The 25,056-nt window shown below is 45.3% G+C and overlaps 1 protein-coding gene across 1 annotated transcript in view; it reads right to left on the bottom strand.

Moving 5' to 3' along the window:
* The window catches only part of LOC112264224 (transcription factor SOX-6), a gene marked incomplete in the record, with an annotated part of 138,613 nt that overhangs the window by 66,473 nt on the left and 47,084 nt on the right, over positions 1 to 25,056 (bottom strand). The window contains 3 exon segments of the mRNA XM_042321142.1: positions 10,028 to 10,096; positions 10,963 to 10,986; positions 11,925 to 12,097. Coding sequence (XP_042177076.1) covers positions 10,028 to 10,096; positions 10,963 to 10,986; positions 11,925 to 12,097 — 266 coding nt within the window.

Genomic DNA, 25,056 nt, shown 5'->3' with positions numbered 1-25,056 from the left:
CGGTCTAACGCACTGCCTCTCAGTGCAAGAGGTGTCATTACAGACCCTGGTTCGATCCCGGACTGTATTACAATTGGCTGTGATTGGGAGTCCCATATGGCAGTGCACAATTGGCCCAGCGTCGTCCGGGTTGTGGGAGGATATGGCCGGGGCTATGTCGTCATGGTAAATAAGAATTGTTCTTAATTGACTTGCCTAGTAAAATAAAGGTTAAATAAAACATCAATAAAAATACAGTGAGCCAGTAAATTGGGGGAATTACTGTATTGGCTTGTGTCACATGATCTTTAGATAGGGTGTGACAGGCAAGGAACCTTATTACAATGACTGTAAATAATGAAAACCGAGCAGGAGCCAGAGTGACCTTTAAAGACTATGGCAACGGGCAGAAATGGACCACTTAGGCTGGGGGTGGATATCTACAAACTGTAGTCAATGACTCCCACTCTTGCATTTGCCCTGATAATCTCCTGTATGTTCCAGTATAGGTTAGAATGCTACGAGTCATGTTCAAGGAATGTATGTGTGACTCAGAGACACACAAATAGGAGAGCCACACAGCTGCAGTAGACTTGGAGCAGCACACCTGCACACTGACTAGCATAGCGGCAGTAGCACCTTACAGACAGACAGACAGACAGACAGACAGACAGACAGACAGACAGACAGACAGACAGACAGACAGACAGACAGACAGACAGACAGACAGACAGACAGACAGAGACAGACAGACAGACAGACAGACAGACAGACAGACAGACAGACAGACAGACAGACAGACAGATCTCTCTGTGCCCATATAGAGGGGAGAGGGATTGTTGCCTTCATTCAAAAACCAATGTGTGTGTGACACAAAGGACTCTGTGTTTAATTAGGAGGTCCCTATTGGCTGGGCAGACAGGACCCGCTTTTATAGAGCTTCCCCTGTGAATTCTATCAGCGCTTTGCAACACTGAGACATGGAGCTGCATCCTGAACATCTCTAAACAGGCTGCTATTCTTTCTAATGTGTTTATGTGGGATTTCAAAAACAGACTCAGAGAGACCGCGAAAGACTGGTAGGTTAATAAAAGCAAATGATGTATTCAGGAATTTGTGGCATAGTCTGTTCATCAATGATAATGGTGAAGAAGAAAAATTATATACAATTACAGCTCAATGAGTATTTGCATGTAATGGAATGAATTCTACCTTGAGACAGACACGTGTGTAACTTCAACTGTATGCCAATTTCAGCCTTTAAAAGCATACACTGTCAACAATGGTTTGATTGTGTAAAGGAACCTTTTGTGTCAACCAGGGAATTTATTGAAAGTTCCCTAGTCATACCTTCAAAATATATATCAAGTGAGAAAGGAAGCTGCTACTGATTAACCCTGTATTGGGGCCCTGGCCTGGCCAGCCCCTGGGCCCTGGACCCCTGGGCCCTGGACCCCTGGGCCCTGGACCCCTGGGCCCTGGACCCCTGGGCCCTGGACCCCTGGGCCCTGGACCCCTGGGCCTGTCATGCTTCTTCAAGCTCTACTGCTGTTAAATGACCACAGCAGAGGGAGGGAGGCTGGCTCTACGGCCTGGGGATACTGTGCTGCACATATGAGAGGAATCAGGCCCTCACTAGCTCTTGAGCAGGGCCATATGTCTGTCTGTCTGCCTGCCTGTCTGCCTGCCTGCCTGCCTTCCAAACAGCCAGCCAGCCAGCCAGGCCCCTGAGAGTAGAGCTTCTCTTCAGGCTCTCTCTACACCTTCTCTATGTTAACACTCACCTATAACACAAATACAAGCACGGACATATAACATATAAAGGCACCCACACACATGTACACAAGTTCTGCAGTATGTGTGAGTTGTTGTGTTGTGGTGTTGCTGTGCTTTATAGGAGTGTGTCTGCCTGGCAGGCTGGGATGTGGAGGTGGTTAGCTAGCCCTTGTGTAATTAAATAGTATCTTTAATCTGGGAACTGTCTGTAGCTATTATCATTTAACCCTTAGAAGTCCCCTGCTGTTCCTCCACACCATTTAAAACCACATGTGAGGAAACCTTTTCCACTTTGAAGTGAGGGCTGACAACAAGGCACTGGTCTTTTCTCTTTTAACTAAGGCAATGGAACTTCTTTAAAGCCAAACAACAAGTACCAGCACACTCTGTGCTCTTGGTAGATGCTATGGGGGGGCAAAATATTATGGGGAGGAAATAATTATGTCTGTATTACATTAGAGATTTTTTTGTAACTTCGTATATTTTTGTAGTAACATAAATACATGTAATATTTCAATAGCCTAAAGTCCAAAATACCTCCAAATAGAACACAGATCTAAGAACAATAATTCTCTATATAAAGTGAATCTACAATAGGGATCATTTCCAGTCAGAGGGATAAATGGAGATGAATAAAGTGTAGAGTGACTCAAAATGAGTGGATCAGTGGATGGTATAAGTCCTGGGAGGGGTGTGGATATAGCCACCCTGTGCAGGCTGGAGGGCTTGGAGGAGAGGGGGTTGGGAGATTGGGGGAGAGGAGGTTGGGAGATTGGGGGAGAGGAGGTTGGGAGATTGGGGGAAAGGGGGTTGGGAGATTGGGGGAGAGGGGTTGGGAGATTGGGGGAGAGGAGGTTGGGAGATTGGGGGAAAGGGGTTGGGAGATTGGGGGAGAGGAGGTTGGGAGATTGGGGGAGAGGGGGTTGGGAGATTGGGGGAGAGGGGTTGGGAGATTGGGGGAGAGGAGGTTGGGAGATTGGGGGAAAGGGGTTGGGAGATTGGGGGAGAGGAGGTTGGGAGATTGGGGGAGAGGAGGTTGGGAGATTGGGGGAGAGGAGGTTGGGAGATGGGGAGAGGGGTTGGAAGATTGGGGGAGAGGGGGTTGGGAGATTGGGGAGAGGAGGTTGGGAGATTGGGGGAAAGGGGTTGGGAGATTGGGGGAGAGGGGTTGGGAGATTGGGGGAGAGGGGTTGGGACTTTGGGGGTGAGGGGGTTGGGAGATGGAGGAGTAAGGGTTGACAGCGGAAGTCACGTGGAGGTCCTTCACAGGAGCAGGAGGAGGAAAAGCAGCTCTGAGCTAGATAAGTAGAACCAGACCTGGCCAATGACGAGAGCGTTTAAGGCTGCTGGATTAAAAGAGTGAACCAACAATGGTCTCCATAGAAAACCCATATCAGTGAGATCTTTATATCACTGCTAAACATACGGTGCAACAATGCCAGCTCAGAGTTATAATTATAGACATAGGTAATAAAGTATGGATTGTTACTGTGTTATTATAAGTGTGAGGACAGACAGACACATTGAAATTGACCAGGGATTTTCTGATTAAAAGCATCCCCCATTTCATCTGGGGAGCTCCATTCCTTAACCTGCACCGTGTGAAGATAAATGTCAGCCTTTCAGGGAATATTTATTATCTTGCGTGTGTGTGTGTGTGTGTGTGTGTGTGTGTGTGTGTGTGTGTGTGTGTGTGTGTGTGTGTGTGTGTGTGTGTGTGTGTGTGTGTGTGTATGTGTGTGTCACTTCGTCTCACACCGTACCAGCCCCATCTTTCAGGAATGCATGGACTGTTGCCATCCCAATGCACAGGAGATGCACGGCAGCTCAGAAGCCTCATGAGAGAGCAGGAATTTCCACCTGGCCTGGATCCGTGTGAGAGATCTGAGGGCAGAAGGGCTGGAGGATCGCGGGGCTGTTGGGGATGGGGCCTGTGGGCTGGATGGCTGGGGCATGGGCAATGACAGCCAACTGTAACTGTGGCCAGAGAGCTGCACTCCATCACATCACAACAAGGCAGCCCCCCCCCAAACCTCTCTGACCCCCACCTATCATCACAATCTCCCAGTCAGTTGGCCCCTGTGGGCAGGGAGCAGACCTCCAATCACTATCCCCAATATACTGACCTAGAGTCTGGAGTTGTCACTGGGTTGGATGAAATACAGCCATTAGAGAAACTAATAAAAATTCCTCCAATCCATGGCCATTATCTCTCTATAAAAATATCCTCTTCACAGAAACATGTGTTTGGCCAACAACAGCAGTCACCACCATTTTATTAAGTCATTTCATGGACTGCTACCCATGCTGCTAACATATGGCTGTGCTGCCATTCACTCCTATATAATTACAGAAAGCCATATGAAAGACAGCCTGGGCTCTGACGTTAAAATAAAACCGGATTTGTTGCTATTGGGGAGGAATAAAAAGTGGGTGTGATTGTCAAGGAGACAGCCCCTAACAGTCCAATCGAGTGCCGGTCGATGTGGCTGATTGATGCAGAGGCTAAACAAACAGGCAGAACAGAGCTCTGCTTACTTAGCGTCTATTTCTGCCTTTCTGTCTTCTTAACTCACTGGCTTTCCATGGTCGTATTCACACAGCTTTGATGACTCTGTTACGTAAGAAACACATGCTCTGTTACGGATCAGATTTACTTCAACATTTAGCTTTTAATTGTCACAAGCCTCTAGTTGATACCGAATGGTGTTTATCGAGTTTAATACTTGATTCACATAACAGTAATCTCTCCCTGAGCGGAATGTAACAATAACAAGGGACGACTAGAGGAATAAAAAACGAGAGTTTGGGAAAAGAACACAGAGCCTTGAGCTTTAAACTTCTGATAAGCCCCTAACACCGTAATCAAAACATCTGCTATCTTAAAACAAGTGACATTGTAATCCCGAAGGACAAAGACTCAATCTCTCTCCCTGCTCTAAGTAGAACTAGATGAAAAGAGAGAGAAGGCCATTCAAAAGGAGACTCGATTAAATTGGACTGTGCCTCGTTCCAGACCGCTCTGCCTGTTTCTGCACACCCCTCCCTCCCCCTCCCTCCCTCCCTCCCTCCCTCCCTCCCTCCCTCCCTCCCTCCCTCCCTCCCTCCCTCCCTCCCTCCCTTCCTCTCTCTCTCTCTCCCCCTCGCCCCCCACCCCCTCCCTCCCCCTCCCCCCCTCAAAGAAAACCCCTGAAAGTGCATAGCATGCCAGGGAGGGTGTCCAGTTACGGTCCTGGAGGTTTTATTTGTACTCCTCCGGTCCGGTTTACAATCCCCACTGATGTGATCAGTTACATCATCAATACAGCACCAGAATCTGAAGCGCTTTCCCCTGGAGCCAAACTACAAGCACTTTGATGGTGAGGACGAAGATCTCTAGTAAAGTCCACTGTTCTCCATACTAACAGCAGGGTAACCCAATCCCCCAGTGCTGTTTTACCACTGCTAAAAGTCTGCAACATGCAGGTTGGAAGCTTGTTTAGAGTACTAATTAACTCAAAGCTGTTGTATATTAAGAGGACGGGGGCATTTTTAAGAGCAGATAACAGTGCCGCCGAGGTGCCTCACTACCTCGCCCCGGCCTGCCTCATCCCTCCCCTCATCCCTTTGGTTGGCCATCTTTACGAGCAGCCAGACCAGCCCCACAGAGGACAGAGTAAAACTGGGTCACGAGGGGAGAAAATGTAATGAAGTAAGCATTAAAGGACTTGCGGTAGGATAAACAAAATGTCTAACATGATCAAACTGATTTGAAGTTGTTGTGAGAGTAATCTATGCTTGATAAGGGCCTGGTGAGGGTTGTAAACAAGCAGATAGACTGAGGGGAGTGCAGCAGATGGTGTAAATATGTGTCTCTTTTGTTTAATTGTAGATATAGTGGTGTTTCATCAGGACAGATCACAGGGACAGAGTCTGGAGAAGGCTGCCTTGGCTGGAGACACAGATCTTTACATCTAGGGGCCTCCCTATCTGTTTGAAATAGAGCCATAGACTTTCAGTACCTCCCCAAGTGTGGTGGAAGAGATATAACACCCTCGTCACTGAACTGCTCATCAAGGGGAATTTCCAGGTAGTACATTAGTCTTTTACCACAGCATGAAAGAGTGGAGTGTGGACCTGTCAAAGTATGATGTGTTGTGGTGCTGTGTGAGTGAGCCCAGGAGTAAAGACCCTTTATTAAGGGGACTTGGTCCCAGGGCATAGGGTGCTCTATTCTAGAGGATATGCTAGTGAGGGTACTGTGCTAGAGAGCAGAGTGAGATCCTCTTTGGTAGAGTGATGGGGAGTCATTTCTCACAAACACTGTGGACAGTGACAGCAGCACCAGAGGCCAGCTCTCTGGCTTCTCCAGCAGAAGCAGACATTGACAGTGGGGCCTTTCTCTTGGGAAGTGCACTTGAAAGAGGGATGTTTATGGCCCAGTACTAAATCCTGCTTTTGTGCTTAATGCCGTGTAAATCCAAGGGGTTTGCTTTGCTGCTATGCCTCTACACATCACAGGGACTGTGGACTGGGGAGAGTCCTGGGGGAGTGGAGAGGGAAGGGGGTGAAGAGGGGATCTATAGCCCCCTACACCATTCAACTGGGACCCTTACAAAGTATGCTTACTACAGGAGGGACAGATTCTCACCAAGGGAAAACATGTTGATTTCAAAGTATGGAACTGATAATGAAGCCATTTGTGATGGTGAATTGAGAGGAGAATTATGTTTTAATGATCCTCCTAAGAAAAGAGAACAGAGACAGAGAGAGAGAAAGAGAGAGAGTGAGACAGAGAGAGAGAATGAGAGAGAGACTGAGAGAGAGCGAGAATGAGCGAGAGAGAGCGAGAAACTTGGTAGTGGGTGCGTGTTGGTAGTGGGTGTGTGTTGGTAGTGGGTGTGTGTTGGTAGTGAGTGTGTGTTGGTAGTGGGTGTTTGTTGGTAGTGGGTGTGTGTTGGTAGTGGGTGTGTGTTGGTAGTGAGTGTGTGTTGGTAGTGGGTGTGTGTTGGGTGTGTGTTGGTAGTGGGTGTGTGTTGGGGGTGTGTTGGTAGTGGGTGTGTGTTGGTAGTGAGTGTGTGTTGGTAGTGAGTGTGTGTTGGTAGTGAGTGTGTGTTGGTAATGAGTGTGTGTTGGTAGTGAGTGTGTGTTGGTAGTGGGTGTGTGTTGGTAGTGAGTGTGTGTTGGTAGTGAGTGTGTGTTGGTAGTGAGTATGTGTTGGTAATGAGTGTGTGTTGGTAGTGGGTGTGTGTTGGTAGTGGGTGTGTGTTGGTAATGAGTGTGTGTTGGTAGTGAGTATGTGTTGGTAATGAGTGTGTGTTGGTAGTGGGTGTGTGTTGGTAGTGAGTATGTGTTGGTAATGAGTGTGTGTTGGTAGTGGGTGTGTGTTGGTAGTGGGGGTGTGTTGGGGGTGTGTTGGTAGTGGGTGTGTGTTGGTAGTGAGTGTGTGTTGGTAGTGAGTGTGTGTTGGTAGTGAGTGTGTGTTGGTAATGAGTGTGTGTTGGTAGTGAGTGTGTGTTGGTAGTGAGTGTGTGTTGGTAGTGAGTGTGTGTTGGTAATGAGTGTGTGTTGGTAGTGAATGTGTGTTGGTATTGGGTGTGTGTTGGTAGTGAGTGTGTGTTGGTAGTGAGTATGTGTTGGTAATGAGTGTGTGTTGGTAGTGAGTGTGTGTTGGTAATGAGTGTGTGTTGGTAGTGAGTGTGTGTTGGTAGTGAGTGTGTGTTGGTAGTGAGTGTGTGTTGGTAGTGAGTGTGTGTTGGTAGTGGGTGTGTGTTGGTAGTGAGTGTGTGTTGGTAGTGAGTGTGTGTTGGTAGTGAGTGTGTGTTGGTAGTGAGTGTGTGTTGGTAGTGAGTGTGTGTTGGTAGTGGGTGTGTGTTGGTAGTGAGTGTGTGTTGGTAGTGGGTGTGTGTTGGTAGTGAGTGTGTGTTGGTAGTGAGTGTGTGTTGGTAGTGAGTGTGTGTTGGTAGTGGGTGTGTGTTGGTAGTGAGTGTGTGTTGGTAGTGAGTGTGTGTTGGTAGTGAGTGTATGTTGGTAGTGAGTGTATGTTGGTAGTGGGTGTGTGTTGGTAGTGAGTGTGTGTTGGTAATGAGTATGTGTTGGTAATGAGTGTGTGTTGGTAGTGGGTGTGTGTTGGTAGTGAGTGTGTGTTGGTAGTGAGTGTGTGTTGGTAGTGAGTGTGTGTTGGTAGTGGGTGTGTGTTGGTAATGAGTGTGTGTTGGTAATGAGTGTGTGTTGGTAGTGAGTGTGTGTTGGTAGTGGGTGTGTGTTGGTAGTGAGTGTGTGTTGGTAATGAGTATGTGTTGGTAATGAGTGTGTGTTGGTAGTGAGTGTGTGTTGGTAATGAGTGTGTGTTGGTAGTGAGTGTGTGTTGGTATTGAGTGTGTGTTGGTAGTGAGTGTGTGTTGGTAATGAGTGTGTGTTGGTAATGAGTGTGTGTTGGTAATGAGTGTGTGTTGGTAATGAGTGTGTGTTGGTAATGAGTGTGTGTTGGTAATGAGTGTGTGTTGGTAATGAGTGTGTGTTGGTAGTGAGTGTGTGTTGGTAGTGAGTGTGTGTTGGTAGTGAGTGTGTGTTGGTAGTGAGTGTGTGTTGGTAGTGAGTGTGTGTTGGTAATGAGTGTGTGTTGGTAATGAGTGTGTGTTGGTAATGAGTGTGTGTTGGTAATGAGTGTGTGTTGGTAATGAGTGTGTGTTGGTAGTGAGTGTGTGTTGGTAATGAGTGTGTGTTGGTAGTGAGTGTGTTGGTAGTGAGTGTGTGTTGGTAGTGGGTGTGTGTTGGTAATGAGTGTGTGTTGGTAATGAGTATGTGTTGGTAATGAGTGTGTGTTGGTAGTGAGTGTGTGTTGGTAATGAGTGTGTGTTGGTAGTGAGTGTGTGTTGGTAGTGAGTGTGTGTTGGTAATGAGTGTGTGTTGGTAATGAGTGTGTGTTGGTAGTGAGTGTGTGTTGGTAGTGGGTGTGTGTTGGTAATGAGTGTGTGTTGGTAATGAGTATGTGTTGGTAATGAGTGTGTGTTGGTAGTGAGTGTGTGTTGGTAATGAGTGTGTGTTGGTAGTGAGTGTGTAGTAGTAGCAGGATAAGTAATAGGTGGGTCATAGGAGAAGACTGCTCCTGGCACCAGATTACAGTAAAGCCTTGGATTTCCTCAGACGTCTGGGCTGGGGCAACGGCCTTGACTACAGCCAGCCACTGACCGACCACCCCTACCCAGAGTAGCCAGCCTGTCTGTATCCAACACTCAGCATGGGTGGTCCCTAACCTGACCACACTGTACTGTACCACCTCACCAACACACATGCCCAACACTCCCCACATACACATCCCACACACTGGCACTCTCCCCCATCTCCTCTCCTCCTGCTACCTCTCATGCTGTTTTCTTTCTTTCTTTCAGCAAATATGTTTATTTATGGTGCCCTCGTTCCATTTTTCTTGGTCTGTGTCTCGTGTGAATACTCTCGCCCCTCCACCCCCATTTACATGTTTTTCTCCATTTTCCATAATTACTTAGAGGAGAAAAGAACACAATCCACTTTGGAGAGAAAACACATGGCAATGACCACCACCATACACACTGACATTACTCCAATAAAACCTTCATTTTCAATCTGAGCTGAGCATAAAACGAGCTATTCTAAGTGCACCTTTATAAATATTATACTCTTGTTCAAGTACATTAACAAACATTTAAAGGACTAAAACTGAATACTGTATAAAACAAACTTCTTCTTCCGTCAAAAACAGTATCTCCTTTAGCCACCACATTGACGTGAACAACGTTTTCCCTCACTAACAATATGCTGTGAACAGTAGCCCCGGTGCTGTCTAAAGGCCTGCCACGTCGCTCAACTGGGATGGTATCATTTCCAAGGCAGCATTTACCAGCCTCTTTCATGTCCCCACCTCCACCCTCCAGACACTTCTCTCTCTACCAGCAGCAGCATGCTTCATTAGGTGTCGCTACTTTCTCTTCTCTCCATCTTTGTTAATTAGGATGTGATAATTATTCCCCTCCGTCTTTACCCCTCCCAATTACCGATGGCCAATTATCATGTAATGTGAATGACGACTGTAAGACAGAAGTGACAGAAGAATGAAGCGAGAGAGAAAGAAGGAAGGAGACGGAGAGAAAGATAAAGGAAGACACTAAAGTACCAGTGTAATGTCTGTCAGACAGAAACCCATAGAGGAAACCCCACGAGATTAGACATGTGGCCTGTGGTGGGGTGTGGCTGAGGAAGGAGAGGCCAGTGAGAGAGTGGAAGGGTGAGGGGAACACATGAGCGAGCCACTGACCTGAATCTGCTGCTGGAGGATATTGATTTTGTGCTGCTGCTGCAGAAGCTGCTGCTGTTGTCTGGCAATCTGTAGATAAACACCAGAGAAGAAGAGTCACGACAGTCAGAAACATGTTCCTCTCATCTCAGAGTACAGTGCATGCTTATACCACTCAGCCAGGCCGGGGACCGACTATCAACTGACACTAAGGAAAACATGACACTGTAACTGCAGGACAGTATTTGCAAACAAGAAGTCATGGTGATCTGAGCCCCATTAAAACATATCACCACCTGTCTAAAGACGTGACAAGTCAACAGTGGCCTTCAGCATTAGGCATAGTATAGCAGAGCTGTCGAGGATGTGGCCTTGCTGGCCTAGCTTGTTTTCTGGCTATGTGCTTGCCGAGGAGGGCTGTGATGGACAGTCTGAGATGGGGAAGCACAGACGGAGATTGATGTGTTTACAATGGTGGTAACTGGTGTAGGCTGAGCTGGACCGGGCCGGGCTGGGTAGGAGTGTTCTGTCAGACTCCTATCCCTCTCCTCTGAGTGGCACGGCATCTGCCCGCGAGCAGCCCCCATCTATCCCAGCAGCCTCTCTGTCTAACTACACGCTCGCTTCATTGAGCATGACAACCTAGTTTTAAGTGTCATTTAATTTTCATTTTCAAATATAATTACAAAGTCTTCCCTGTAAGATATCAGTCGTCTGCAAATGTGTCAGGATTAATTTGTGCTTCTTCACGAGTGTCAACAGTTAATTACTGTGTCGTGTCTGCATGGCTAAATGACATTGTAACTCTGGGCAGGTTCTCCTCTTCTCCCCCCACTCTATCCTACCCTTTTCTTCTTCATTGGGGGATAGACAGACCTGCTCTCTCTCATACATGATGGCAAAACATGCAAATATCCTAAATCACTGTATAGTTTATTAATATCAACATAGCATACCATGGAACACCCTTCTTCATAATACTGTGATTTCACATATGGAAGAAAACAAAAAAACAAATTTAGTTGATAGTAAAAGATGATTGAACAATAGCATGATTGAAAGGTATACAGTACTGTACATAACATCCCAGGTAATTGACCTTTACAGTTATTAACACATGCAGGACTGAAAGCTGTAGGGAGAAGGCTAACTGTAATTGTAGGCTACAGTCCAGGCTGGTAATTTACTCCTGGCCAATAGGAGGTGATAATAAACCCGTCGCCAGTGTGGACAGATCCCGTCCTTATTTCCAACCAGACATTAACACAGTTCATGGGCTGTGCTAATTTGCTGATTTGTACAATATGCCTCATTTGGCAGATTTGTGCCACCCTTCTAACGCAGGGAGAGATTGTTCTAGTAGTGCCCTATTTACAAGATATAGACGACCTCCAGTGTTTAATATCATGTTTAATTCACATAGCCACTAAAATGTGTTAATACAAGTCATAATGACATTTTTCTCAACACACAGCATAAATGTGGGCGAGAGAGCATGACGACACTTAGATGAAACACTCAAGCTTTTATACTGTAAAATAAAACATATTTTAAATCTAATATTATTTCAAATTCCTACTAAATAATAACCCTTTATTGGCATCTTTCAGCAATAAAGTTCCCTGATGAATCAATAGAGGGTTAAGGGATTTTGTAAGCATTTAGTAAAGGGAGGAATATGTGTAATGACAGGAAAGTGACAGAGAGAGAGGGAGAAACAGGGGAGAGAGAGAGAGAGAGAGACAGAGAGAGACATAGAGAGAGAGAGAGAGAGAGAGAGGGGGGGGGAGAGAGAGAGAGAGAGAGAGGGAGGGAGGGAGAGAGAGAGAGAGAGAGAGAGAGAGAGAGAGAGAGAAAGACAGAGAGAGAGAGAATGAGAGAGAGAGAGAACACACATACACAACCAGTGTGTTCTTACCTGTTCCTGTTGCTGGCGGGCCAGCTCCATTTGCTGTCTCTGTTTCTCCATCTGTGAGGCGGCCAGCTTCTTCTGCTCATCGTGAGCGGCCAGGAGCTGCTCTCTCAGGCTGATCAGCTGAGTGATCATGGTGCTCAGCTGGTGCTCCTTCTCTACCAGGCTCTCTGGAGTACCTGGGGGGGGTAGATGTCAGCAGGGTGATCATGGTGAGGTGTGTCAGGTTGGAGATGGACACACAGTACTCACATGTGTACTATACAGAGAATACCCTTGAGCACACACAGTCAAACAGATACAGATACAAGCATGAGAGAGAACATCTATGAAGAACCAAGAAACAGGGTTTTTCTAGGCATCTACAGTATGTGCCAGGATCCCTATTTCAATGAGATGAAAATAAATGCAGAACATGTTTTATTGTACTATTCATATCAACATCTGAAATACTTGGCCTGTCAAAGAAGACTTTAGTGTCTCACGCCAGCCATGATCTGCCACTGACTGTGGAATGACTTCCTTAACAGTGCTGAGGTCACAGCCCTGAGTTGTCAATTTTAGCTGCTCACAGCTTCACAGAGGGTGAGAAGAGAAAAGGGGCAGGGAGGGACTGTTCCGCGGGAATAAGGAGAGCTGTTGGGGGGCTGATGGGGGCTGATGGAGGTTGTGGGGGGGCTGATGGGGTGAGGTGGCAGATGAGTGCCAAAGTCACAACATAGCAGCAGACAGCAGCCCGTCACATCCTTCTCGTCTCACTCCCCTTCCTCTATCACACCACCAGCTCATGTAGCGAGATGTTGCCACTGTCTCTAATGACTCACCTCCTCTCTTCCTCCTCTCCCCTCCTCCTCCTTTTCTCTCTAATTAGGGGAGGAGCAGACACAGACAGCTCTCTCTAAGAGGGTCACTGCATGTAGACATCTATAGCTACTCTACTGCATCCTCTGACAAGTGACAACACATAGCAACACCAACTAGACTGCTGCCCTGAAATACACACAGCTACTGGAAACAAAGTGAGACATTTCCATAAACAAGAGGAGAGAGAGGAGTCATGTTTCTCCTGGGTGATGGATAATTACTAGATCACCAACAGGTGCCACGCCTCCTAGACACGCCCACAACACTACGTACCACGGCTGTCCAAAGCTGCTAATTACTGGAAGCAGTTTCAACCCTCTGATTAATAAGAGTGAATGGTTGAGAGCGCTGGGCAAGGACACAATGATGAACGCAGCCCCGGTGAGGATGTGTGTCTCCTCTTCCTCCAATCACATGTCCTAGTTCAGCGTCCGTGATGGAGAGCATCTCCACTGCTCTGCTCTGTATCTTCGCCTAATCAATGCTAAGTGATCCTCCCATTGACTTACACAACCAACATAATTGCCAGTGAGAGGATGGACAGTAACTCACTCTCCTTTCGCTGCACTCCTGTGTGACAAGCAGAGGTTGGAGCTACTGCACAATGAGAGAGAGAGAGAGAAGAGAGAGAGAGAGAGAGAGAGAGAGAGAGAGAGACAGAGAGAGACAGAGACAGAGACAGAGACAGAGAGAGACAGACAGAGTGAGAGAGAGAGAGAGAGAGAGAGAGAGAGACAGAGACAGAGACAGAGAAAGAGAGAGACAGACAGAGTGAGAGAGAGACAGACAGAGTGAGAGAGAGTGAGAGAGAGAGACAGAGACAGTGAGAGAGAGAGAGAGAGAGACAGAGACAGAGAGAGAGAGACAGAGAGAGACAGAGACAGAGAGACAGACAGAGTGAGAGAGAGAGAGAGAGAGAGAGAGAGAGAGACAGTGAGAGAGAGAGAGAGAGAGAGAGAGAGAGAGAGAGAGAGAGAGGGGGAGGAGGAGTGGGAGGGGGAAAAAGAGAGACTACAGCAGAACAACAGAGTGAGACTGAAAGAGAGAAGGATAAAGGACTGATACTAGTATAGAAAAGAGGGATTCAGAGGGAGCTGAATTCTTTCTTTCCTGGGTGTATTCCTCTATCCTTTGGACACATCTGTCTTGAGTTTCTCCCAGGGCTCCCTGGGGCCCTCTCCACTCCAACTATTTTAATTTGACTAAACACCTGATTTATTTTATCTCTCCGATGAGGAAGGCCATTTGTCTTAATAGGGCCTGTCAACCTCCAGAACCCATCCAGGGCAATTTACTGGCAGCCTTGCCTAGCACTGCTTGCCGCAATGGAAGAGAGCTGCAATTCTCCATTTATCCTCTTCAGAAAAAAGCACCTAAAAGCAGCTATTCACTGAGCCTGTGTGCGGTTTCCCAGGCCTGAATTGACTTCTTATTCACCTGACCACTTGTTGTGAATGCCTTATCTGTAAAAATTGTACACTCAACAGCGATTTTATTCACCTTTGGCTGTGTCCATAAAGAAGCAGCCTTCATAGGTCACCAGTATCTACACGGCAGAAGACAGCAAGTTCAGGGACGGGGGGGCGGAGGCAGGAGTGGCAGAGAGAGAGGTACTCTAACAGCAAAGCAAACATCTGGACTCAATAGTGTCCTGTCAGGATCCAAGCACTTCTCTGATGTTCAGTCAGAAACCAATGATAGGATTGCTTGTTAAATGTGTGTGAGTGTGCGTGTGTGCATGTATCCTGACTTCCAGGAGCAGGCCAGTGCTCAGGGGCCACAGAGGGATCAGTGGGCTCTAGCCTGGGGGCCATGTGTGGGGAGTGCAAGTCTGCAAAAACACTAACAGAATACTAACAGAGGGCTCATTGTTTTGATATTGGGCGGCATTGTGGGGAGCTCAGGCTGAGCCTTGTACCAAGACAACAGGCTGCCCTCTGTACCAAGACCAAGACAACAGGCTGCCCTCTGTACGAAGACAACAGGCTGCCCCCTGTACCAAGACAACAGGCTGCCCTCTGTACCAAGACAACAGGCTGCCCTCTGTACCAAGACAACAGGCTGCCCTCTGTACCAAGACAACAGGCTGCCCTCTGTACAAAGACAACAGACTGCCCACTGTACGAAGACAACAGACTGCCCTCTGTACCAAGACAACAGGCAGCCCTCTATACCAAGACAACAGGCTGCCCTCTATATCAAGAAAACAGACTGCCCTCTGTACCAAGACAACAGGCTGCCCTCTGTACCAAGACAACAGGCTGCCCTCTGTACCAAGACAACAGGCTGCCCCCTGTATCAAGACAACAGGCTGCCCTCTGTACCAAGACAACAGGCTGCCCTCTGTACCAAGACAACAGGCTGCCCTCTGTATCAAGACAACAGGCTGCCCTCTGTACCAAGACAACAGGCTGCCCTCTGTACCAAGACAACAGGCTGCCCTCTGTACCAGGACAACAGGCTGCCCCCTGTATCAAGACAACAGGCTGCCCTCTGTATCAAGACAACAGGCTGCCCTCTGTATCAAGACAACAGGCTGCCCTCTGTATCAAGACAAAAGGCTGCCCCCTGTATCAAGACAACAGGCTGCCCCCTGTATCAAGACAACAGGCTGCCCTCTGTACCAAGACAACAGGCTGCCCTCTGTACCAAGACAACAGGCTGCCCTCTGTATCAAGACAACAGGCTGCCCTCTGTACCAAGACAACAGGCTGCCCTCTGTACCAAGACAACAGGCTGCCCTCTGTACCAAGACAACAGGCTGCCCCCTGTATCAAGACAACAGGCTGCCCTCTGTATCAAGACAACAGGCTGCCCTCTGTATCAAGACAACAGGCTGCCCTCTGTATCAAGACAACAGGCTGCCCTCTGTATCAAGACAACAGGCTGCCCTCTGTATCAAGATAACAGGCTGCCCTCTGTACCAAGACAACAGGCTGCCCCCTGTATCAAGACAACAGGCTGCCCTCTGTATCAAGACAAGTTGGTCCGGTATTGTCTTGTCTCTACTGTATTGTCTTGTCTCTACTGTATTGTCTCTACTGTATTGTCTTGTCTCTCCTGTCTTGTCTCTGCTGTATTGTATTGTCTCTACTGTATTGTCTTGTCTCTATTGTATTGTCTTGTCTCTATTGTATTGTCTTGTCTCTACTGTATTGTATTGTCTCTACTGTATTGTCTTGTCTCCACTGTATTGTCTTTACTGTATTGTCTTGTCTCTACTGTATTGTCTTGTCTCTACTGTATTGTCTTTACTGTATTGTCTTGTCTCTACTGTATTGTCTTTACTGTATTGTCTTGTCTCTACTGTATTGTCTCTACTGTATTGCCTTGTCTCTACTGTATTGTCTCTACTGTATTGTCTTGTCTCTACTGTATCGTCTTGTCTCTACTGTATTGTCTCTACTGTATTGTCTTGTCTCTACTGTATTGTCTCTACTGTATTGTCTTGTCTCTACTGTATTGTCCCTACTGTACTGTATTTACTGTATTGTCTTGTCTCTACTGTATTGTCTCTACTGTATTGTCTTGTCTCTACTGTATTGTCTTGTCTCTCCTGTATTGTCTTGTCTCTAGTGCATTGTCTTGTCTCTGCTGTATTGTCTTGTCTCTAGTGCATTGTCTTGTCTCTACTGTATTGTATTGTCTCTACTGTATTGTCTTGTCTCTACTGTATTGTCTTTACTGTATTGTCTTGTCTCCACTGTATTGTCTCTACTGTATTGTCTTGTCTCTACTGTATTGTCTTGTCTCTCCTGTATTGTCTTGTCTCTCCTGTATTGTATTGTCTCTATTGTATTGTCTTGTCTCTACTGCATTGTCTTGTCTCTACTGTATTTTCTTGTCTCGGCGGTATTGTCTTTACTGTATTGTCTTGTGTCTACTGTATTGTCTTTACTGTATTGTCTTGTCTCTACTGTATTGTCTTTACTGTATTGTCTTGTCTCTACTGTATTGTCTTTACTGTATTGTCTTGTCTCTACTGTATTGTCTTTACTGTATTGTCTTGTCTCTACTGTATTGTCTCTACTGTATTGTCTTGTCTCTACTGTATTGTCTCTACTGTATTGTCTTGTCTCTACTGTATTGTCTCTACTGTATTGTCTTGTCTCTACTGTATCGTCTTGTCTCTACTGTATTGTCTCTACTGTATTGTCTTGTCCCTACTGTATTGTCTCTACTGTATTGCCTTGTCTCTACTGTATTGTCCCTACTGTATTGTATTTACTGTATTGTCTTGTCTCTACTGTATTGTCTCTACTGTATTGTCTCTGCTGTATTGTCTTGTCTCTAGTGCATTGTCTTGTCTCTACTGTATTGTCTTGTCTCTACTGTATTGTCTTGTCTCTACTGTATTGTCTTGTCTCCACTGTATTGTCTTGTCTCCACTGTATTGTCTTGTCTCTACTGTATTGTCTTGTCTCTACTGTATTGTCTTGTCTCTCCTGTATTGTATTGTCTCTACTGTATTGTCTTGTCTCTACTGTATTGTCTTGTCTCTACTGTATTTTCTTGTCTCTACTGTATTTTCTTGTCTCGGCGGTATTGTCTTTACTGTATTGTCTTGTCTCTACTGTATTGTCCTTACTGTATTGTCTTGTCTCTACTATATTGTCTTTACTGTATTGTCTTGTCTCTACTGTATTGTCTTTACTGTATTGTCTTGTCTCTACTGTATTGTATTTACTGTATTGTCTTGTCTCTACTGTATTGTCTCTACTGTATTGTCTTTACTGTATTGTCTTGTCTCTACTGTATTGTCTTGTCTCTAGTGCATTGTCTTGTCTCTACTGTATTGTCTTGTCTCTACTGTATTTTCTTGTCTCGGCGGTATTGTCTTTACTGTATTGTCTTGTCTCTACTATATTGTCTTTACTGTATTGTCTTGTCTCTACTGTATTGTCTTTACTGTATTGTCTTGTCCCTACTGTATTGTCTTGTCTCTACTGTATTGTCTTTACTGTATTGTCTTTTCTCTACTGTATTGTCTCTACTGTATTGTCTTTACTGTATTGTCTTGTCTCTACTGTATTGTCTTGTCTCTACTGTATTGTCTTGTCTCTAGTGCATTGTCTTGTCTCTACTGTATTGTCTTGTCTCCCCTGTATTGTCTTGTCTCTCCTGTATTGTATTGTCTCTACTGTATTGTCTTGTCTCTACTGTATTGTCCTTACTGTATTGTCTTGTCTCTACTATATTGTCTTTACTGTATTGCTTGTCTCTACTGTATTGTCTTTACTGTATTGTCTTGTCTCTACTGTATTGTCTTTACTGTATTGTCTTGTCTCTACTGTATTGTCTTTACTGTATTGTCTTGTCTCTACTGTATTGTCTTTACTGTATTGTCTTGTCTCTACTGTATTGTCTTTACTGTATTGTCTTGTCTCTACTGTATTGTCTTTACTGTATTGTCTTGTCTCTACTGTATTGTCTTTACTGTATTGTCTTGTCTCTACTGTATTGTCTCCATTGTATTGTCTTGTCTCTACTGTATTGTCTTGTCTCTAGTGCATTGTCTTGTCTCTACTGTATTGTCTTGTCTCTACTGTATTGTCTTGTCTCTACTGTATTGTCTTGTCCCTACTGTATTGTCTTGTCCCTACTGTATTGTCTTGTCTCTACTGTATTGTCTTGTCTCTAGTGCATTGTCTTGTCTCTACTGTATTGTCTTGTCTCTACTGTATTGTCTTGTCTCTCTGGAACAGGTTCTAATCTAAATGCTTAAACGTAATGTCTCTTACATAAAAAGATTTTCAGTAAGCTGAGTTGGACAGTGAATCTTGTTAAAACAATTACAATCAGCCAAACAATATTTTTATAAGACAAGATTGTAAAACGTAACATTGAATGCCTAAAATTGATTTGACATCAGATTATCTATGTTTGACTTGACCTGAGCAATGTCTTCCCTGTACATCAGCATCACCACGTCATACCACATATGTTTTTTGTTGCCCTGGTTTGGTGTAAAAATCCTTTTCCTCCTGCTCTAAATTATGGATCAGCTTTAAAATGCAGATAAAACTTTTATTGGGCGGTGCAGTATAGGACAGCGGCGGTGTTTGTCTGACCGGCCTGCTGACAAAGAGGCGGTTTCCTGCATATTGCATGGCTCTTAACAGCGGTGGGGCCAAGCCAGCCCGTTAACGTGTCTCCTCACATCCCATTTGCAGCGGGAGATGGACAGCCGAGGGATGCCTCCTCACTACATGAAGCAGCCTGGTTCCTCACTTCTAATGTGTTGTGACAATCTGGGAGCGCTTCCTCATTCTCCCACCCTGCCTCAGGCTGCTGGGGCTGGATCAGGCTGCTTCCCCTGGCTGAGAGTGGGTCAGAAGGACAATAGCAGCCTGCAACAGGAGCCAGTCTGGCCCAGGATGTCCCTTGAGCGGACAGGTTGGAGGGTGGGCAGGTGATCCTGTGCTCTCCCCTCATGCTCATGGAGAACATGCCAGACTGACACTCTGGAGGAGACAGACAGCAAAGTTCACCACCTCATTCAGCATTCACCTATTCAGACGCCTGCCTCTTTGAAACGTCACAAAGTAGGGCAGAAAACATCAACCAAACGAGCAACTAAATAAATGATAAGAGAAAAACAAGCGGGCCTTGGTTGCTGGGAGGGGAGTCGGGCCTTGGTTGCTGGGAGGGGAGTCGGGCCTTGGTTGCTGGGAGGGAGTCGGGCCTTGGTTGCTGGGAGGGAGTCGGGCCTTGGTTGCTGGGAGGGGAGTCGGGCCTTGGTTGCTGGGAGGGGAGTCGGGCCTTGGTTGCTGGGAGGGGAGTCGGGCCTTGGTTGCTGGGAGGGAGTTGGGCTTTGGTTGCTGGGAGGGGAGTCGGGCCTTGGTTGCTGGGAGGGGAGTCGGGCCTTGGTTGCTGGGAGGGGAGTCGGGCCTTGGTTGCTGGGAGGGGAGTCGGGCCTTGGAGTCTGTGGATAAAAGGCACTTTGTAGGGGTGTGATTTGTTCTGTCCAATACCCACATCTCCCTCTCTTGGCCCCCTTCGCTTTCTTCTAATCAAGCAGTCTCTAATTTGGGTTCCAAGTCCAGCACCAGGGAAAAGAAGGAGGCTTGTTACTTTGAAGAGTCCCTGGTGAGTAACGCAGATAAAAGATTCAGGCACAAAAAAGGAGAAAAGGAACGGGGGTGAAGAGAGAAAAATCACAAGGCACCCTATTCTGTCCCTTCCTTTGGTTAGGACAGCTGAGCCATTATGACCCAATCTGAATGACTTTTTTTTTTTACACCAGAACACTGCAATTTCTTTGTCCCTCCATCAGTCAGCTATTGTGGATCCTCCCATATGCTGCCAGCCCATCCTAAGTAAATTAAGACTTGTCTAAATGCTGCAATTGTGCCGGGCTGTGTCCGGACACACACTGCACATAGCTAGCATGCCTGGCGTGCTGAGGGCAGGAGCTGACTGGGATGCTCATCCACATGAGAAAGGGTAACACCGCTGGCTGAATGTATGCACTGCACAGACACAGGCACGCACGAACGCGCACACACACACACACACACACACGCACGCACACGCACACAGTATACACAGTACACACAGGGTGATGATTCTGTAGCGCTGGTGTGTTCAGTGCAATACAATTTGTAACACTAATATGAACTCAGTAGTCCTCTGACCCCATGTTCATGTCTTCTAAAGAAGAAAAAAATACAAAGATACAATTGAATTACTGCTAATGGAATCTAGTACTGCTTCCTGTAGCCTTGCAATGAAAGAATTTTTCGGGGCAGAGACCTTGCTCCAAAAGCAATTAAATCCTAATTTTGAATCAACACAAACACACGTTTGCACATACAAACACAAACAAATACACACACACACACAACAGAATGTAATTATGGTGCAGATGACTATGCCTTTCAAATACCATTCATATATTAATGTTGTCAGTAAATCTACATTAATATTATACATTGTGACTGCTAAAACAAAATCTTTGTCTTGTGTAGCCTAAATAATCCATAGGATAAAACAACTGGCTATGAGCCTGCTAAGTAAGCACAACCAGAGACAACAAAGGGGTATTTGACGAGCTACAGAGATTTGACTTAACCTTAACTATGTTTTAGGCTTGTATATACGCTTGTTCAGAAATGCTCTAAGGCCATATGTGTTTCAAGTATAAACAGTATTAAAGTACCTGGGTGCCCGAGTCAGAACGAACAGAGACAATATGAGTAGCAGCTGTTTTACCTGGCCTGCTGCCTCTGTGATGATATAAAACTGTTCATCCTGCCAATAAACCATCATTAACAAGCATGAGTAAGGACACACCAACATGTCAGGCTATGGCAGCCCAGACCATCAATCCTCACAGCCTTAGATACTGGACTACATGGCCATGAATTCCCCATGGAGTGGTTATCCATCAGCAGGGAACTGCTAGAAGCAGACACCATCGAAAACCACTGGGAAGTGTTTGCTTATGCTGATGTTGGTATACTGTCCTAAAGTCATTTGGTTGCAGAGTGTGTGTTAATTCTATCTCCCTATATAGACATCCTTTCTGCATCTATAGCAACGTCTCCCCAAGTGTTTAACATATATTTTCTAAATATTTCTCAAAAAAGTGTTTTGATTGACGCACCAAGTAGTTAATAATAAAAGCGTACATCATCGGCCTGACGTTCACACTGAACACTAATGCAGGCTAATAATCCAACGACGGAAGAGGCCTGACACTCACACTGAACACTAATGCAGGCTAATAATACAACGACGGCAGAGGCCTGACGTTCACACTGAACACTAATGCAGGCTAATAATACAACAACGGAAGAGGCCTGACGTTCACACTGAACACTAATGCAGGCTAATAATACAACGACGGAAGAGGCCTGACGTTCACACTGAACACTAATGTAGGCTAATAATACAACGACGGAAGAGGCCTGACATTCACACTGAACACTAATGTAGGCTAATAATACAACGATGGAAGAGGCCTGACGTTCACACTGAACACTAATGCAGGCTAATAATACAACGACGGAAGAGGCCTGACGTTCACACTGAACACTAATGCAGGCTAATAATACAACGACGGAAGAGGCCTGACGTTCACACTGAACACTAATGCAGGCTAATAATACAACGATGGAAGAAGACGAACTGTAATTAAAGGGATCTGTCTTGCCAGTGTGGATCTGACCACACTGGCAAGTCATGTGACAAAGCTTGAAGCACACAACGAGGTACACTAGATTTTCTCCATCATCCAGTCATCCCTCATGACGTGTATGGTAATGACCTCTTCCTGCTTTCATGTAAGGAGAAGCACTTCTAGTCCAGGTTTATTATAAAATGCTACAAAACACTGATCAACTTTCAGGGCCTCTCTCCCTCACATCGGAGTTGTCTAGAGAACAACAAAAGGAGCTCTCGGTCTGAACAATGGTCAGGAAAACCTTGGAACGGAAGGGAATGTGTGTTTTCTTGCATTGAACCAATTCACTGGTCTTGGCTATAACTTCATGCATCTACCCTGGTTTATTTAGAACCATAATATGAGGGATTGTATCTCATGTTCTTTTCTTTCTGTCAAGTGTCAGTGTGCAGTGGTGAGGACGGAGTCAGGAGCAGGACACAGAACTGAGTAAAATAACGTACTTCACTCGAAAAGAAACAACCATAAAATTCCACGCAGGGAAAACACACCATGACACAGCAGTCCAATAACACTCAGCAAGGAACAAACACACACAAAACATATTGGGAACCAGGGGGTTAAATAGGGAAAATAATTCAAAGGTAATGGGAACCAGCTGTGTACAATCAAGACAAAACAAATAGGAAAAGAAACATAGATTAGTGGCAGCTAGAAAGCCGGTGACGACGACCTCCGAACGCCGCCCGAACAAGGAGAGGCACCAACTTCGGCGGAAGTCGTGACACTTTCACAAATGTTGTCCTTGATTTCTAAAGATGTTGACTGTGTGTGTGTGTGTGTGTGTGTGTGTGTGTGTGTGTGTGTGTGTGTGTGTGTGTGTGTGTGTGTGTGTGTGTGTGTGTGTGTGTGTGTGTGTGTGTGTGTGTAAGTGTACATGCGTGTGTGTGTGTGTATTAGAGGTCGACCGATTAATCGGCATGGTTTTCATTACAATTGGTAACCAGCCTTTTTTGGATGCCGATTATGGCCGATCACATTGCAATCCACTAGGAGGCTGGGTGGCAGGCTGACCACCTGTTACGCGAGTGCAGCATCAAAAGGACCTTGTGGCTGCAAGGAGCCAAGGTAAGTTGCTAGCTAGCATTAAACTTATCTTATAAAATACAATCATTCTTCACATAATCACTAGTTAACTACACGTGGTTGATGATATTACTAGGCTAACTAGCTTGATCTGCGTTGCATATAATCAGTGTGGTGCCTGTTAATTTATCATCGAATCACAGCCTACTTCAACTTCGCCAAACGGGTGATGATTTAACAAAAGCGCATTCGCAAAAAAGCACAATCGTTGCAGAAATGTATCTAACCATAAACATCCATGCCTTTCTTAAAATCAATAAACAAGTATATTTTTATAAACCTGCATATGTAGTTAAAATAAATTAATGTTAGCAGGCAATATTAACTAGCAGGCAATATTAACTAGCAGGCAATATTAACTAGCAGGCAATATTAACTTACATAAATATGACATAACATTGAAGGTTGTGCAATATAACCGCAATATTTAGACTTAGGGATGCCACCCGTTTGATAAAATACGGAACGGTTCCATATTTCACTGAAAGAATAAATGTTTTGTTTTCGAAATGAGTGTTTATGGATTTGACCATATTAATGAACAAAGGCTGGTATTTCTGTGTGATTATTATATTATAATTAAGTATATGATTTGGTATTTGATTGAGCAGTCTGAGTAGTGGTAGGCAGCTGCAGGCTCATAAGCATTCATTCAAAAGCATTTTAATGCGTTTGCCAGCAGCTCTTAGCAATGCTTGAAGCACTGCGCTGTTAATGACTTCAAACCTATCAACTCCCGAGATTAGGCTGGCAATACCAAAGTGCCTATAAGAACATCCAATAGTCAAAGGTATATGAAATACAAATGGTGTAGAGAGAAATAGTCCTATAATTCCTATAATAACTACAACCTAAAACTTCTTACTGGGAATATTGAAGACTCCTGTTAAAAGGAACCACCAAATTTCATATGTTCTCATGTTGTGAGCTAGGAACTTAAACGTTAGCTTTCTTACATGGCACATATTGCAGTTTTACTTTCTTCTTCAACACTGTGTTTTTGCAATATTTAAACCAAATTGAACATGTTTCATTATTTATTTGAGACTAAATTGATTTTATTTCTGTATTATATTAAGTTAAAATAAACGTGTTCATTGTTCATTCAGTATTGTTGTAATTGTCATTTATTACATATATATATATATATATATATATATAAAAATTGGCAGATTAATCGGTATCGGCTTTTTGTGGCCCTCCAATAATCGGTATCGGCGTTGGAAAATCATAATCGGCCGAACTCTAGTCTGTATGTGCACGCGTGTGCGTGTATGTGCACGCGTGTGCACGCGCGTGTGTGTATGTGCATGTGTTTGTATGTGCGTGCGTGTGTGTGTGTGAGCATATGTGTGTGTGTTGTGTCTCCGTGGCTGGTGGTAGATCAGCAGAGGGGCTGGCTCCGGAGCCGTAGCACTAGAGCAGCTGTAGGGGGAAATCCAGCGTGACATGTACTAACCCAGCCCAGACATAGCAGCCAGTGCTTAAGCAGCATTACACGGCTGTGAGGATGCAATTTACTTTGCGGCTGGGAGACTGATAAATATTCCATTTACTACACTTCTATAAGTGAGAGAGGTGTATATTTGTGAATCGTTAAAATAAGGATTGCTAGTGATTCCTGGTAGTAACTTAAGATATAAATTGATTATTGCATTCTTAATAAACGGGTTACCTGTGTGTCTGTCAACCAAGAAAGAAGCTAATTATTTGTAGTAATAGTAAATATAATTTGGTAAATTAAATGTAAACACAATGAAATTTGGAAGTAAAATGTAAACATGATTTTAAGTGTGAAATGTATTAAAGTATTAAATGTGCAGCCAGTCATCCAGAGGCCCTGTCTGGTCAGAGAACCATCCCCATGCCTGGTTCCATGGCACAGGGCTTCTGCCCACACCGACACCAGCAGCGGCTGACCCAGACACCACCAAACCCACTCCTGTCTGCATGTCTCCTCTCAAAACACAGAGCCAGGAGTGAGAAAGAAAGAGCGGACAG

The sequence above is a fragment of the Oncorhynchus tshawytscha genome, linkage group LG04, assembly GCF_018296145.1.
Source record: "Oncorhynchus tshawytscha isolate Ot180627B linkage group LG04, Otsh_v2.0, whole genome shotgun sequence".
In the NCBI taxonomy this organism is placed as follows: Eukaryota; Metazoa; Chordata; class Actinopteri; order Salmoniformes; family Salmonidae; genus Oncorhynchus; species Oncorhynchus tshawytscha.
This window is presented reverse-complemented; position numbering and strand designations above follow the sequence as displayed.